Source organism: Eublepharis macularius, chromosome 4, assembly GCF_028583425.1.
Source record: "Eublepharis macularius isolate TG4126 chromosome 4, MPM_Emac_v1.0, whole genome shotgun sequence".
Taxonomy (NCBI): domain Eukaryota; kingdom Metazoa; phylum Chordata; class Lepidosauria; order Squamata; family Eublepharidae; genus Eublepharis; species Eublepharis macularius.
In genome coordinates, this window is record NC_072793.1 from 99,801,575 (window position 1) to 99,815,378 (window position 13,804).

Below are 13,804 nucleotides of genomic sequence, written 5' to 3' on the forward strand. Positions count from 1 at the left end.
CTTTGTTAAAATTTATGGCCCACTTCACCATTTGTACTTTAACTATTTCATCTTCAGTATACCATTTCAACAGTACTTGGTATACCTTGGAAATTTCCTTCTTATCCTCTTTTAAAAGTGTCTGCTCTAGTTCCGAATTCTCTGTTCTTATGCCTCCCTTTGCACAGTCCGAGTTGTAGAGATCTCTGATCTGCCTATACTGAAACCAATCATAGTTGGGTGATAACTCGTCCTGTGTCTTTATTTTAAGTTTGGAAGATTCTATTCGGGTTATCTCCTTATATGTTAAACACTGTTGCTCAGTATCGACAGCTCTCGGATCTATTACTTCATATGGAACCACCCACATGGGGGTTCCTTCTTGTAGAAAGTCTCTGTACTTCTTCCAAGTTGCAAATAGGCTTTTCCGTATGTAATGATGTAAGAACATAGAGTTCACTTTTACTTTATCATACCATAGGTATGCATGCCATCCGAATATTTTTTTATATCCCTCTAGGGCCAATAATTTCTTATTCTTCAGCGTCATCCAGTCTTTCAGCCACACTAGGCAGATTGCATCATAGTAAAGTCTTAGATTGGGCAGTTGCATTCCGCCTCTTTCTTTTGCATCTTGTAAAACTTTCATTTTCACTCGAGGCTTCTTGCCTGCCCAAACAAAGTCTGATATTTTCCTCTGCCATTTTTCAAACTGCTTAGAATCTCGGATAATTGGTATTGTTTGTAACAAAAACATCACTCTTGGCAACACATTCATCTTAACTGCTGCAATCCTTCCCAACCATGACAAATTCAGTCTATTCCATTTGATCAAATCTTGCTCAATCTGAGTCCATAATTTTTCGTAGTTATTTTTGAATAGATCTATATTCTTTGCAGTCAGTTCAACTCCCAAATATTTCACCTTAGTTGTTACTTCACAGTCCGTTATTTCCATTAACAGTTGTTGTTTTTGCTTAGTCATATTTTTACATAGTATCTTTGACTTCTTTTTGTTAATATAAAACCCTGCCAAATCTCCGAACTCCTTGATCTTCTCTATCACTTTTGGCATATTCTCCATTGGGTCTTCCACAATTAACATTATATCGTCCGCAAATGCTCTGACCTTATAGGAAAAGTCTTTTATTTTTATTCCTCGGATTTCTTCATCTTGTCGTATTTGTATCATCAGTATCTCCAATACCAAAATGAATAACAGCGGAGACAACGGGCAACCTTGTCTTGTTCCTTTGCTTATAGTCAATATCTTAGTAGTCTCATCATTCACCACAATTGCTGCATTCTGGTCTCTGTAGATTTCTTTAACTGCTCTTATGAATCTTTCTCCCATTTGTAGCTTTTCCATAGTGGCAAACATAAAGTCCCAGTTCAAATTATCAAACGCTAGGGATGTGCGTTTCGGCATTCAGAATGCCGAAAGAATGCCGAAACAAAAGTGTTTCGGCTTCTTTCGGGGAATGCCGAAACGTTTCGGGGAATGCCGAAACGTTTCGGGTAGCCGAAAGAAAAAAGCCGAAACGTTTCGGGATTCTTTCGGCTTTCTTTCGGCTTTTCAATGGGAAAATGCCTCCGTCTTCCCGGACGTCTGGGGGAGGCATTTTCCCACCGAATAAGCCCAAAATTGGTGGAGACCTTCCTCTAACCCTTCTCTAACAACCACCCAAGTTTCAGACAGATTGGACTTTGGGGGGCCATGTTATGGCCCCCCAAAGCAGGTCCCCCCATCCTCCCATAAGAAAGCGAAGGAGCAGCATATTGTTAGCATGCTGCTGCTCATCTTTCTTCATTATTTCCTATGGGGAAAAAATGAAGAGGCAGGCTTCCTTTGCCAGGGGTGGCATTTTGCATGCAAAATGCCCCCTCACCCTCAGGGGCCCTTCTCCCACCCCTCCTCCCACCCCCCACCAAGGCTCAGCCTGCTCCCACTTGGGGGGGGGCATTTCATGGCCTCCCCAAGTAGGTGCTCTAATCTCTACCACTGACAGCTGGGGGAGGCTTGTGTTGCCAGGGGTGGCATTTTGCATGCAAAATGCCCCCCAGCCCTCAGGGGCCCTTCTCCCACCCTTCCCCCCACCCCCCACCCAGGCTCAGACTGCTCCCACTTGGGGGGGGCATTTCATGGCCTCCCCAAGTAGGTCCTCTCAGCCCCTAAAGTCCACCCCTTACAGCCCCACACAAACCCAATTCCCCCCCAGCTGCCACACACAGACCCAAATCCCCACATTAGCCCCTCACAGACCCAAATCCACCCCCACCTGCCCCACACCCATAACCCCAGGAACAGGCTGGCAAAGGCCAGCCCTCTCCCTTTGTTCCCTATGCTGGGAACTTCTAAACTCTCTTTCCCTGGGCAATTCTGCACAGCCCAGGGGTGCCACAATGGTGGGCACACTTCTGAGTGCCAGCTGGTCCCTGTGAAAGAGCACCTGAACCACAGACACCCTCCCTCAAATTCCCCCACCACCTACAGAGATGGCTGGCCAGCCAGCCCCATTGTTCCCTATGATGGGAACCAACTGCACAACAAAGAATAAAACAAGAACAACACAAAATAAAGTTTTAATTTTTTTTCTCCCTTCCAAAGTACAAGTAGGCAAAGCATTATGACACATTACACCAGCAGTCCCCCACACAGAAAAATAACACAACTCACTTAACATCAGAGAATCACAAAGCATGATTCCTGTCAAAAACACTTTATTTCTTGAACAGCTTTAGGTTACACAGCAGGGGGGAACACCAAAGGGCATGGCAGCACTATCTTACACAAAAATAACACAACTCACTTAACATCAGAGAATCACAAAGCACAATTCCTGTCAAAAACACTTTATTTCTTGAACAGCTTTAGGTTACACAGCAGGGGGGAACACCAAAGGGCATGGCAGCACTCTCTTACACAAAAATAACACAACTCACTTAACATCAGAGAATCACAAAAACACAATTCCTGGCAAAAACACTTTATTTCTTGAACAGCTTTAGGTTACACAGTAGGAGGGCACAACAGGGCATGATAGCAATGTACTACAAAAAATAATACAACCCACTTCACCGTTTTTGACAGCAATTGTGTTTGTGTGATTCTCTGATGTGAAGTGAGTTGTGTTATTTTTGTGTAAGATACTGCTTCCATGCCCTTTGGTGTTCCCCCCCTGCTGTGTAGCCTAAAGCTGTTCAAGAAATAAAGTGTTTTTGACAGGAATTGTGCTTTTGTGATTCTCTGATGTTAAGTGAGTTGTGTTATTTTTGTGTAAGATAGTGCTGCCATGCCCTTTGCTGTTCCCCCCTGCTGTGTAACCTAAAGCTGTTCAAGAAATAAAGTGTTTTTGACAGGAATCGTGTTTTGTGATTCTCTGATGTTAAGTGAGTTGTGTTATTTTTCTGTGTGGGGGACTGCTGGTGTAATGTGTCATAATGCTTTGCCTACTTGTACTTTGGAAGGGAGAAAAAAAATTTAAAACTTTATTTTGTGTTGTTCTTGTTTTATTCTTTGTTGTGCAGTTGGTTCCCATCATAGGGAACAATGGGGCTGGCTGGCCAGACATCTCTGTAGGTGGTGGGGGAATTTGAGGGAGGGTGTCTGTGGTTCAGGTGCTCTTTCACAGGGACCAGCTGGCACTCAGAAGTGTGCCCACCATTGTGGCACCCCTGGGCTGTGCAGAATTGCCCAGGGAAAGAGAGTTTAGAAGTTCCCAGCATAGGGAACAAAGGGAGAGGGCTGGCCTTTGCCAGCCTGTTCCTGGGGTTATGGGTGTGGGGCAGGTGGGGGTGGATTTGGGTCTGTGAGGGGCTAATGTGGGGATTTGGGTCTGTGTGTGGCAGCTGGGGGGGAATTGGGTTTGTGTGGGGCTGTAAGGGGTGGACTTTAGGGGCTGAGAGGACGTACTTGGGGAGGCCATGAAATGGCCCCCCCAAGTGGGAGCAGTCTGAGCCTTGGTGGGGGGTGGGAGGAAGGGTGGGAGAAGGGCCCCAGAGGGCTGGGGGGCATTTTGCATGCAAAATGCCACCCCTGGCAACACAAGCCTCCCCCAGCTGTCAGTGGTAGAGATGAGAGCAGAGCACCTACTTGGGGAGGCCATGAAATGGCCCCCCCAAGTGGGAGCAGGCTGAGCCTTGGTGGGGGGTGGGAGGAGGGGTGGGAGAAGGGCCCCAGAGGGTTGGGGGGCATTTTGCATGCAAAATGCCACCCCTGGCAACACAAGCCTCCCCCAGCTGTCAGTGGTAGAGATTAGAGCACCTACTTGCGGAGGCCATGAAATGGCCCCCCCAAGTGGGAGCAGGCTGAGCCTTGGTGGGGGGTGGGAGGAGGGGTGGGAGAAGGGCCCCTGAGGGTGAGGGGGCATTTTGCATGCAAAATGCCACCCCTGGCAAAGGAAGCCTGCCTCTTCATTTTTTCCCCATAGGAAATAATGAAGAAAGATGAGCAGCAGCATGCTAACAATATGCTGCTCCTTCGCTTTCTTATGGGAGGATGGGGGACCTGCTTTGGGGGGCCATAACATGGCCCCCCAAAGTTCAATCTGTCTGAAACTTGGGTGATTGTTAGAGAAGGGTTAGAGGAAGGTCCCCACCAATTTTGGGCTTATTCGGTGGGAAAATGCCTCCTCCAGGCGTCCTGGAAGACGGAGGCATTTTCCCATAGAAAAAAGCCGAAAGAATGCCGAAATAATGCCGAAAGAATCCCGAAAGCCGAAAGCCGAAAGAGATTCTTGTTTCGGCTTTCGGCTTTAACGATAGAGAATCTTCTTTAGGCTTTCTACTTTCGGCTATAGCCGAAAATTTTTGGCTTGCACACCCCTATCAAACGCTTTTTCAGCATCAACAAAGAAGAAACCAACCTCTTTGTCACAACGCTTATAATACTCAATAGCATTGATCACTGTCCTTAAATTGTCTCTGATTTGTCTACCAGGTAAAAAACCTGCTTGTTCCTCCTCAATAACTTCCGAAAGCCATCCCTTCACTCTCTCTGCCAGTATCTTCGCAAAGATTTTATAATCATTATTAAGTAAGGATATGGGTCTGTAATTTTTCACATTAGTCAGATCTTGGCCCTCTTTGGGGATCAATGAAATGTTAGCTTCCTTCCAGGTATCTGGAATCCGTTGATCCTTTAATACTCCATTGATCACTTCTTTTAGGAATGGTACCAGTTCGTTGGCCATTATCTTATAAAATTTGGCTGTAAGTCCGTCTGGCCCTGGCGCCTTTCCCAAATTTGTTGATTGTATTGCCATTTTTATTTCCTCATCCGTTACTTCGTTGTTCAGTCTGTCTCTCCACGCTTCCGAGATTACTGGGAGCTTCATTTTCTCCAAATATGTCGCTATTGATTCTTTATTCACCTCTTTCTTATTATACAATTTAGCATAAAATTTATAGAAGGCTCTACTAATGGATGTCTGTTCCAAATACGTTTTGTTATCTTCACATATTTTCCGGTTTGGGATTCATGGAGGTCTGACGCAGCTCCAACTGCGGAGCTGACCGGACTGCCGTTTTAAGCGGCCGGCGGGGGCAAAATAGCCCGCGGCCGACTGCTCTCAGGCGGAGAGCAGGCAAAGAACGCTCAAGACCTCAGGGCACGTTGATCTCGGGCGAGGGGGGGCTCTACGCGACGGGCCCCCTCACGACCCTTGAGGTCCCACCCTGTGACAGGTCGGCTATGATCTCTGCGGCAGTTTCGGGGCCAATGCGGTTGGCATAAGACCTACGTACCCAAGCTTCAACAGGGGAAAGAGGAGTAGAGGAGAAACGAAGATTGAAACAGTGATTACAACCCACGGAAAGTGAATGGGAAGGTAAAGATCACTATCTTCTGATACGGGACAGACTGTTAAAAGTAAAGAAGATTAAATGTAGATTTTAAAACTGCAACAGGCTAACTATAAGGAGGAGAAGACTCGGCAAGAGTCAAAATAGAAAAAAGACTAAGTTTAAAGAAGTTATTAAAGAATTTGGACTATTGTTTTGAATACTTGCGGTTATGGAGCTGTGAGAAAATTTTACCATCGCGAGAGCTACTGCGGGAAGTAGGGAGACAGGAAGTACGTAATAACAATAGAGTTGCTGGAGAGAAGCGGCCCCTGCCGGAGGGCAGGAAGAAGGGAATCGCCATCTTTGAAAGGGGAAAAGCCGCGGCTTCAGCGGAAGAGGAAGTAAGCCATTTTGGATTACAAAAACCATAGAAGAACCATAGAGAAAAGACGCCCGACATTTTGGATTTTCTAAAAGTTTTTTCTTTGCAAAAAGACCGGGACATTTAAATTAAAAATTAAAAAGACACTAAATTTTACGCCACGGAGTTAAGGAAGAGGGCGGACTCGTGGGAGCGAGCTAAGGCAAGCCCCACGATGTCGAAAAAAGAGTGGCAATCGGCAATAGAGAATCTAGACAAAAAACTCTTAGAAGTGATTAAAGAACTTAAGGACATGAAACCGGAGCTGATCAAAGAGGTTAAACAGACAGTGAAAAGTGAGCTGTCAGAAGTAAAGAAAGGTATGGAAACAATGCAAAATGAACTGCAAGGAACACAGCAGAGAGTTAAAGTAGTAGAAGGCGCGGTGGAGAATTTAGCTGACACGCAACAAACAGAGATGAGGCTGATGAGGGGGAGAATGGCGGTTGCGGAAAGTAAACACATGGAGAAGCAGCTAAGATTTCGCGGCTTGCCGGAAGTGGAAGGAAAGACAGCGCAAGAACAGATGACTGAGGTGTTAGCTGAATATCTGGGGAAGGAGGAGGAGGAAGTTGTGGCTATCCTGGACGTGGTATATCGTGTAAATTCAAGAATTGCAACCCAGAGGAAATTACCAAGAGATGTGATTGTGCAATTCACGACCCGAAATATGAAAGAGAAGATTGTGACTAAACAGTTTCAAGATCCATTGGAGATTGACGGCAAGACGATTATCATTATGAAGGAATTACCCAGATCGGTGTTATTGGACCGGAAAAAATATAAGGCGCTAATTCAGATTTTGAAGGACATGAAAATCAGGTACAGATGGGAACTACCAGAAGGAGTGTCCTTTGAATTTGGAGGGGCCAAAAAACGCATCAGATCTGAACGAGAGATGGAGCGATTTATAAGAGACAATGAAAAGGACTTACCAGCAACAAGATTATGATTATGGAGTGTAAAGTTTTATCTTGGAATGTAAATGGACTTAATTCACCGAATAAGAGGAAAAGTATTTTTCACTGGCTATTAAAACAAAAATGTGATATTGTATGTTTGCAAGAGACCCATATTCGAAAACAAGATGTAAAGTATTTAAAATCAAAAAAATTGGGCAATGATTTTGCAGCGGCCTCCAATAAGAAAAAAAGAGGAGTAGTGCTTTATATTAAAGAGGAGCTGCAGCCAAAGTTTGTAATGAAAGATGTGGAAGCCAGATTTATAGCAGTGGAATGCGTATGGAATTCAAAGAGAGTGCTGGTAGTTGGAATTTATGCACCTAATGGAGCAAAAGAAAGCTTCTTTGAGGATTTAAGGAAGCAACTAGATGAACTTTCATATGACCAGATAATACTTGCTGGAGACTTCAATGGAGTGACAAATTTGGATTTAGACAAAAAATCACCAACTGCACAAAAGAAGAGAGGACTGCTACCAAAGTTGTTTTTTGAATTGATACAACAGGAAACCTTAGAAGATGTATGGAGAAGACAAAACCCGAAAAGCAGACAATTTACGTTCTACTCCGCAAGACACTTTACACTATCGAGAATTGATATGATCTGGGCCTCAAAAGACTTAGCGTTATGGACTAAGGAAGTGGAAATAATGCCGATGGTAGGCTCGGATCATAATCCAATTATGTGGAAATTGGGGAGAAGGAGCAAAAGGAAAGGATGGAGAATAAATGAGGACTTACTTCAAGAGGGAGAGAATATGGAGATGCTGAGAAGAGGGAGAGAATATGGAGATGCTGAGAAGAGAGACAAAGTTCTTCATACAATACAACATGAATAAAGAAGTACCAACCAACAAGGTTTGGGACACTTACAAGGCGGTAATTAGGGGCATACTAATGGACTTAAATGGAAGAGCCAGAAAAAAGAAAGAGGAGAAGAGACAGGAGATTATGGAGAAAATAAAAGCCAAAGAAATACAGTTAAAGAAGAGACCAGGGAAAAAGAAAATTTATCAGGACATTAAAATATTACAAGAACAGCTGACAGCAATGAATAATAAAGAATTGGAGTGGAATCTTAAAAGACTGAATCAAAAAGGGTTTGAAGGTGCAAACAAACCTGGGAAATATTTGGCATGGCAATTGAAAAAGAGAAAGGATATGCTCCAAATCTTTACGGAGCATACCAAAGTGGTTAAAATACCCGAATCCCAAAGTGGCTTGCCATTTCAGTATTCAGGTTATTCCGGATTGCACACCCCTAGTTGCTGGTGGGTACCTGCTGCTATGTGCCTTTTGTACCCTGGATCTGATTACAAGGATAGGTGTCAGCCCAGTATTTTTGCTTTTGGAGTTTGGACTTTGGAGTTCTATTTTGACTTTGTGCTTCTAGTCTGACAAGGCAATATCATTGTCAGAGGACCAAAGCTTGTATAGTGTTTTAGAGTATTTATGTAGCATTGTTATTTTTTCCCTGTTCGGAACAACTTTTATGTTAGCACTCTTTTACTCTTCTAATAAAGTATTTTCTACTTCTGTGGTGTTATCTGAGTTTTGGGGCCTCATTCTAACCCAGTACACTTGCCTGTTTTGGCTACTCAAATAATTGGTTTGTGGAACTCAACCTATAGGTTTCCTACCTTGCAGGGCTGATTTCTAGATTAATACTCAATATGGCTGCAGATTTGTCTCCATCTCACAGCTGAGAGTTAGAAAGACTGGTGGTAACTCTCATTACCCTAGGAAGTGAGGATTTACTCTCCAGTTTTCAGTGTTTTGCTCTTGACCCCGACTTTGGCCTTCCTGTGGGACAGGGGAGTTGTGATTACATTCTCCATAGTCTGTGGGCCAAGAGCTGAAATTTACATATTGGTATCAGATAATGTTTTGAGTATTTGGTTCCTTAGGAGCCCTGAATTGGATGGAAAGGCAACATAAAAATGTTTTTAAAATAAATAATACTCTAAAAGGTGGCAAAATTTCATCTCAGTTTTCTGAAAAGTATATGATTATGGATTATGTTTTAGATCTGAGTTGCAGCTTAAGTTTTTTTTAATGGTGTCATAATGATGGCCAAAACCATCTTTTAAAACCTTTTTCTCAGTTATCAGTTTCAGATTTTAAAGTTTCATTGGAAAGCTAATTTATTTTTATGTAAATAACCAGTACTAATAGGTAAAGTATCATAGACCTTGACAAATTTTCTTTAGCATTAGGAGCCAGCCCAAAATTTAAGAGTCAAATTCATTTTTCAGCCTTCAGAATTTTGTGTTTTAATGACCACATTCTGTTCGTTACTACCACAAAACCTGAGGTTGCCAGGTCCCCTGGGACTCAAAGTGGAGGATTGTGTGTCTTGGGAGGGTGTTCCAGTGGGTATTCACCTGCATACCTGCTCTGGACCAATTTAGCATCATGCTAGGAATGACATCAGTAAAAATCGACACCAAATTTAGTGTTTGGGTCTTATTTTTACTGAATTGGTCCCCATCATCACTTCTATATAGTGCCAGGAATGACATCATTCCCTGTGTGATGTCGAAGCATTCTGGAGTGCTCAGGAGCTTGCTCCAGAGTTACTAGCCTCACTGGCTAGGTGAGAGGTGGCAAGGGGCAGAGGCTGGGAGCAGGAGATTCTACAATCCCTCTGGAGGACTGGTAATCTTAACAAAATCTAATCCTAACCTCTTAACAGTTTCTCATAATTTTATTAAAGCTGTGACAGAAGTATTTTGGTATGCATATAAGAAAGAAATAACCCTCATTGTAATCACCACAACAAAAAGCTAATCTCAAACCCTAGCCTAACTTTAATTTCTCATAATTTACTTATTGCTGTCTAACAGTGGTTCCCCTTAGGAAACAAATTCAGAGATTAATTAGAGACATTACTGGGAATGAATTGTTGTGGAATCCAGCCATATTTTTAAAAGATTTTTTTTTAAAAAAAAACAGTGCTAATGATACTGTATTGGTTACATTTTTAATAACTTGATATGCAAATTTGTGTGGGATCTTCTTGGAAAACTTGGACTGAATTTCCAATAATAGAATAGTGTAAAAAGTGGTGTTAAGTTTTAATATTAAAAATAATGACCGGAATGTCAATGCACGTTTATTTTTATGTCAACAAGTATGATGTGAAATTATAAGCAAGCACTGTTCTTCCCCTGAGAAGTGCTAAGACATGCTGCAGTAAAAACGTTGCTTAATGTAGTAGGTGCCACAATGAAATTTTTAGGCAACATACTGTCCTGGAACCTGGGATTTGTTGAGCCTTGCATTGTCATAACTATTTTTGTATTTTCATAAATAGTTTGCGGACTTAAATTAGCTTTCTTTTAGTTTGTATGCATATATTTTGGGGTTAGTTTGCTAGGTCTTTTACATTCTGTTTTGTTAAAACAGTCAAATAAGGTTAATTTTAATAAGACATAGATCCAGAGGAGTTAGCCGTGTTAGTCTGTGGTAGCAAAATCAAAAAGAGTCCAGTAGCACCTTTAAGACTAACCAATTTTATTGTAGCATAAGCTTTCGAGAACCACAGTTCTCTTCGTCAGATACATGGAGGGCAGAAAGAAACTGGTCAAATATAGAGGAGGAGAGGGGAGGGGAGGAGGAGAGGAGGGATGTAAACAGCTCCTTTGATATGGAGATGCAAACAGCTCCTTTTGATGTGGGGATCAGTTTGCTTGTGTAAAGGTTCAAAGGAGTTTGCCGTGTTAGTCTGTAGTAGCAAAATCAAAAAGAGTCGAGCAGCACCACCACCAAAACCATACAATTCCACTGTGTTCTCTTTGTCAGATGCATCTGGCGGGGAGGGCTGTGGTTATCGAAGGCTTGTGCTGCAGTGGAATTGTATGGTCTCCATGCATCTGATGAAGAGAACTGTGGTTCTTGAAAGCTTATGCTACAATAAAATTGGTTAGTCTTAAAGGTGCTACTGGACTCTTTTTTGATTTTAATAAGACAGTAAGTGCACAGCTAATGGTTTAGAACCAAGTAACCTCTTGGAGTAATAGCCACGTGTTGGGAGTCTGCAGTGGGGGACAAAACCACTATTTCTGTCTCTTCCATCAGTGCTGCTCCACTGACAAAACAGAGAAATGATTTTCCCACCTTTCCCCTTCTTATTGCAGCTAATCCACCCAACTAGGATTGTGCGCTTCGGGTGTCCAATTCGGGTAAAATACCCGAATCGGACCCTATTTGTAAAGTTTTGGGGTTCCTGAATCAAAGCTTCCACGAAGCATTTGGGTTGCTTCGGAAGCTTTGGGGCAACTTTAAAGGGCCCCTTGCAAGCGGCAGTTCCCTTTAAAGTATCAGCTGTTAGGCAGCTGGGGGAGTCCCCCTCCACCGCCTAACAGCTAATAGTTTAAAGGGACTTGCTGCTTGTAAGCGGAAGGGCCCTTTAAACAGCCCAACCCCCACCCCCATAGCTCTAGCCCCCCACCCCAGCCCCTCACCATCCCCATCCCCAGCCCCCCACTTACCTTACCTATGATGTTGGGGGTGGGCGGTGAAGGCCTCCTCCACTGCCTTGCAGATCTGCAGCAGAGAAGAAGGGAAAAATGCCCTTTCTACCCTCAAATGGCAACTGCAGCCCTCCTGCCCCTCAAATGATAGCTGCGGCTGTCATTTGAAGTGCAGGAGGGCCCTTTTTGGCCTCCTTTGCTGCCTGCTCTGCAGCTGTGGCTGTCATTTGAGGGGCAGGAGGGCCCTTTACAGCCTTCTGCTCTGCCCTGCGGGTCTGCAGGACAGCAGAGGAAGCCAAAAAGAGCCCTTTCCACCCCTCAAATGGCAGCTGTGACTGCCATTTGAGGGGCGGAAAGGGCATTTTTTTCCTTCTCCTCTGCCGCAGGTCTGCATGGCAGGGGACGAGGCCTTCACCGCCCGCCCCCAACATCAGAGGTAAGGTAAGTGGGGGGCTGGGGCTGGTAAAGGGCTGGGGGGTGGGGCTGGGGCTGTGGAGGTGGGGGTTGGACTGTTTAAAGGGCCCTGCCACTTGCCAGCAGCAGTTCCCTTTAAAGTATCAGCTGTCAGGCGGCTGGGGGGGATCCCCTCTGCCGCCTGCCAGCTGATTGTTTAAAGGGACCTGTGCTTAAACCGGCAGGGGGGGATGGGTGGGGGGGATGGGGGTGCTGGAAGAAAATCCAGCCCCCTGAGTCACTTTGGAATGCTACGAATCTTTACAGAGCATTCTGAAGCAATTCAAACACCTGAATCCGAAGCGGCTTGCCACTTTGGGTTTTGGGTGTTCCCGAATGTTTTTCCTGCTTCGGGTAAACCCAAAGCAGGAAACATGCATATTTTTGGACTACACACCCCTACACACATCCGTTATTTTATCTCAGTCTGTGACCGCAGGCATCACTATCTTGTAAGAAAGTGTTTTTTTAATGTAATTTTTATGAAACTGATGTAACCTTTCACATTTTAATATGTTATTTTTCTCTAGTTATATGCAGCTTCCGAGGGACTGTGGTACAAGGCTTGGTTCTAGAACTAGGAGAAACTGTCCAAATTCTGGAAAAATGTGAAGGTGAGTATGATGTACTGATGAGAGGTGGGTTTTATTGCTGTGCTTTTATTGCAGTGCTTCTTAAATGTTTTTAACACCCCCCTCCAAACTTACTTTGTTATTTGGTACCCTCCAGCCTAGTACTAAACATCTATGTAGTAGCATGAGGATATGAAGATTTATGCACAGCTGCATGTGATTGACTCAGTGCTATGTGAAAGATGTTGATACCTGAATACAGTTTTGTAGCCCCTATGTAGAGAAGTGAAAGCCTGGAAAAAAACAGAATTTTGTTTCTCCTAGCAGCTTTTTCCCCTATGGGAAAACTGGAAATTGTTGAGAGCACTGAAAAGACCTATAAAGATTTCTTTTGGGATGGATGAAATGCTTTTTAAAAAAGGTTTTTTACCCATTGAAAATGTGAGGTGATGATTTTTATGTAAGGCAATCTACAACATTAAAGAATAATAATTTCTGTACATACTATAGACATATATATATCCTATATAGACATATAGGATAGGCCTGAAGCCCTAATCTTTTTTCTGAACCAGAAAATACTTTGTATAAAACCCCTGGGAATTGTCGGAGGCAGGAATAGTCTCAATAGCTCCCTTCTCTAAAAGATTGTTGAGAGCTACTTGAAGTTCAGAAGGACAAAGAATAGTAGTTGATGATGGACAGGTCAGCTGTGGAAGTTCCAAGAAGTGAAGACGATACTCATGCTGAATTATGGACAGGACCCAGGAGTCATTAGTGATGGCCCTCCAACTGGGGTGAAGGAAACCGGTCTGACCCTGAACTGCAACTTAGGAACTGGAACCAGGGCAGATGGTTAAAACAGAGACTTCGAAGTGGAGCACGGGGCATGAGGAGAATGACCCTGAGATTGCTTAGATTTTTGCTTGTAGGAGCCCTTCCTGGAAGGTAGCTGAGAAGCAGAAAAATGCCTTTGTTGCTGAAAAGGGCACTGGAGGAACTATATTGCAGGTACTGTTGTGAGGAAGATGCAGAGGAATGCTGTCTATACTGCTGTTGTTTTTGTTGGTGAGAAGGGGCCACGACTCCCGCATATTTGGCAGTTTAATGATTTCTATTAATCTGCATCAGTCTCATCGTTTTTTGCATCAAATAACTG

At 43.7% G+C, this 13,804-nt stretch overlaps 1 protein-coding gene across 1 annotated transcript in view; it reads left to right on the plus strand.

Moving 5' to 3' along the window:
• Positions 1–13,804, plus strand: part of DOCK3 (dedicator of cytokinesis 3) — a 566,279-nt gene that overhangs the window by 101,889 nt on the left and 450,586 nt on the right. Inside the window, exon 3 of the mRNA XM_054976377.1 lies at positions 12,604–12,687. Within this exon, the coding sequence (XP_054832352.1) occupies positions 12,604–12,687 (84 nt within the window). The remainder of the gene's footprint in view (positions 1–12,603; positions 12,688–13,804) is intronic.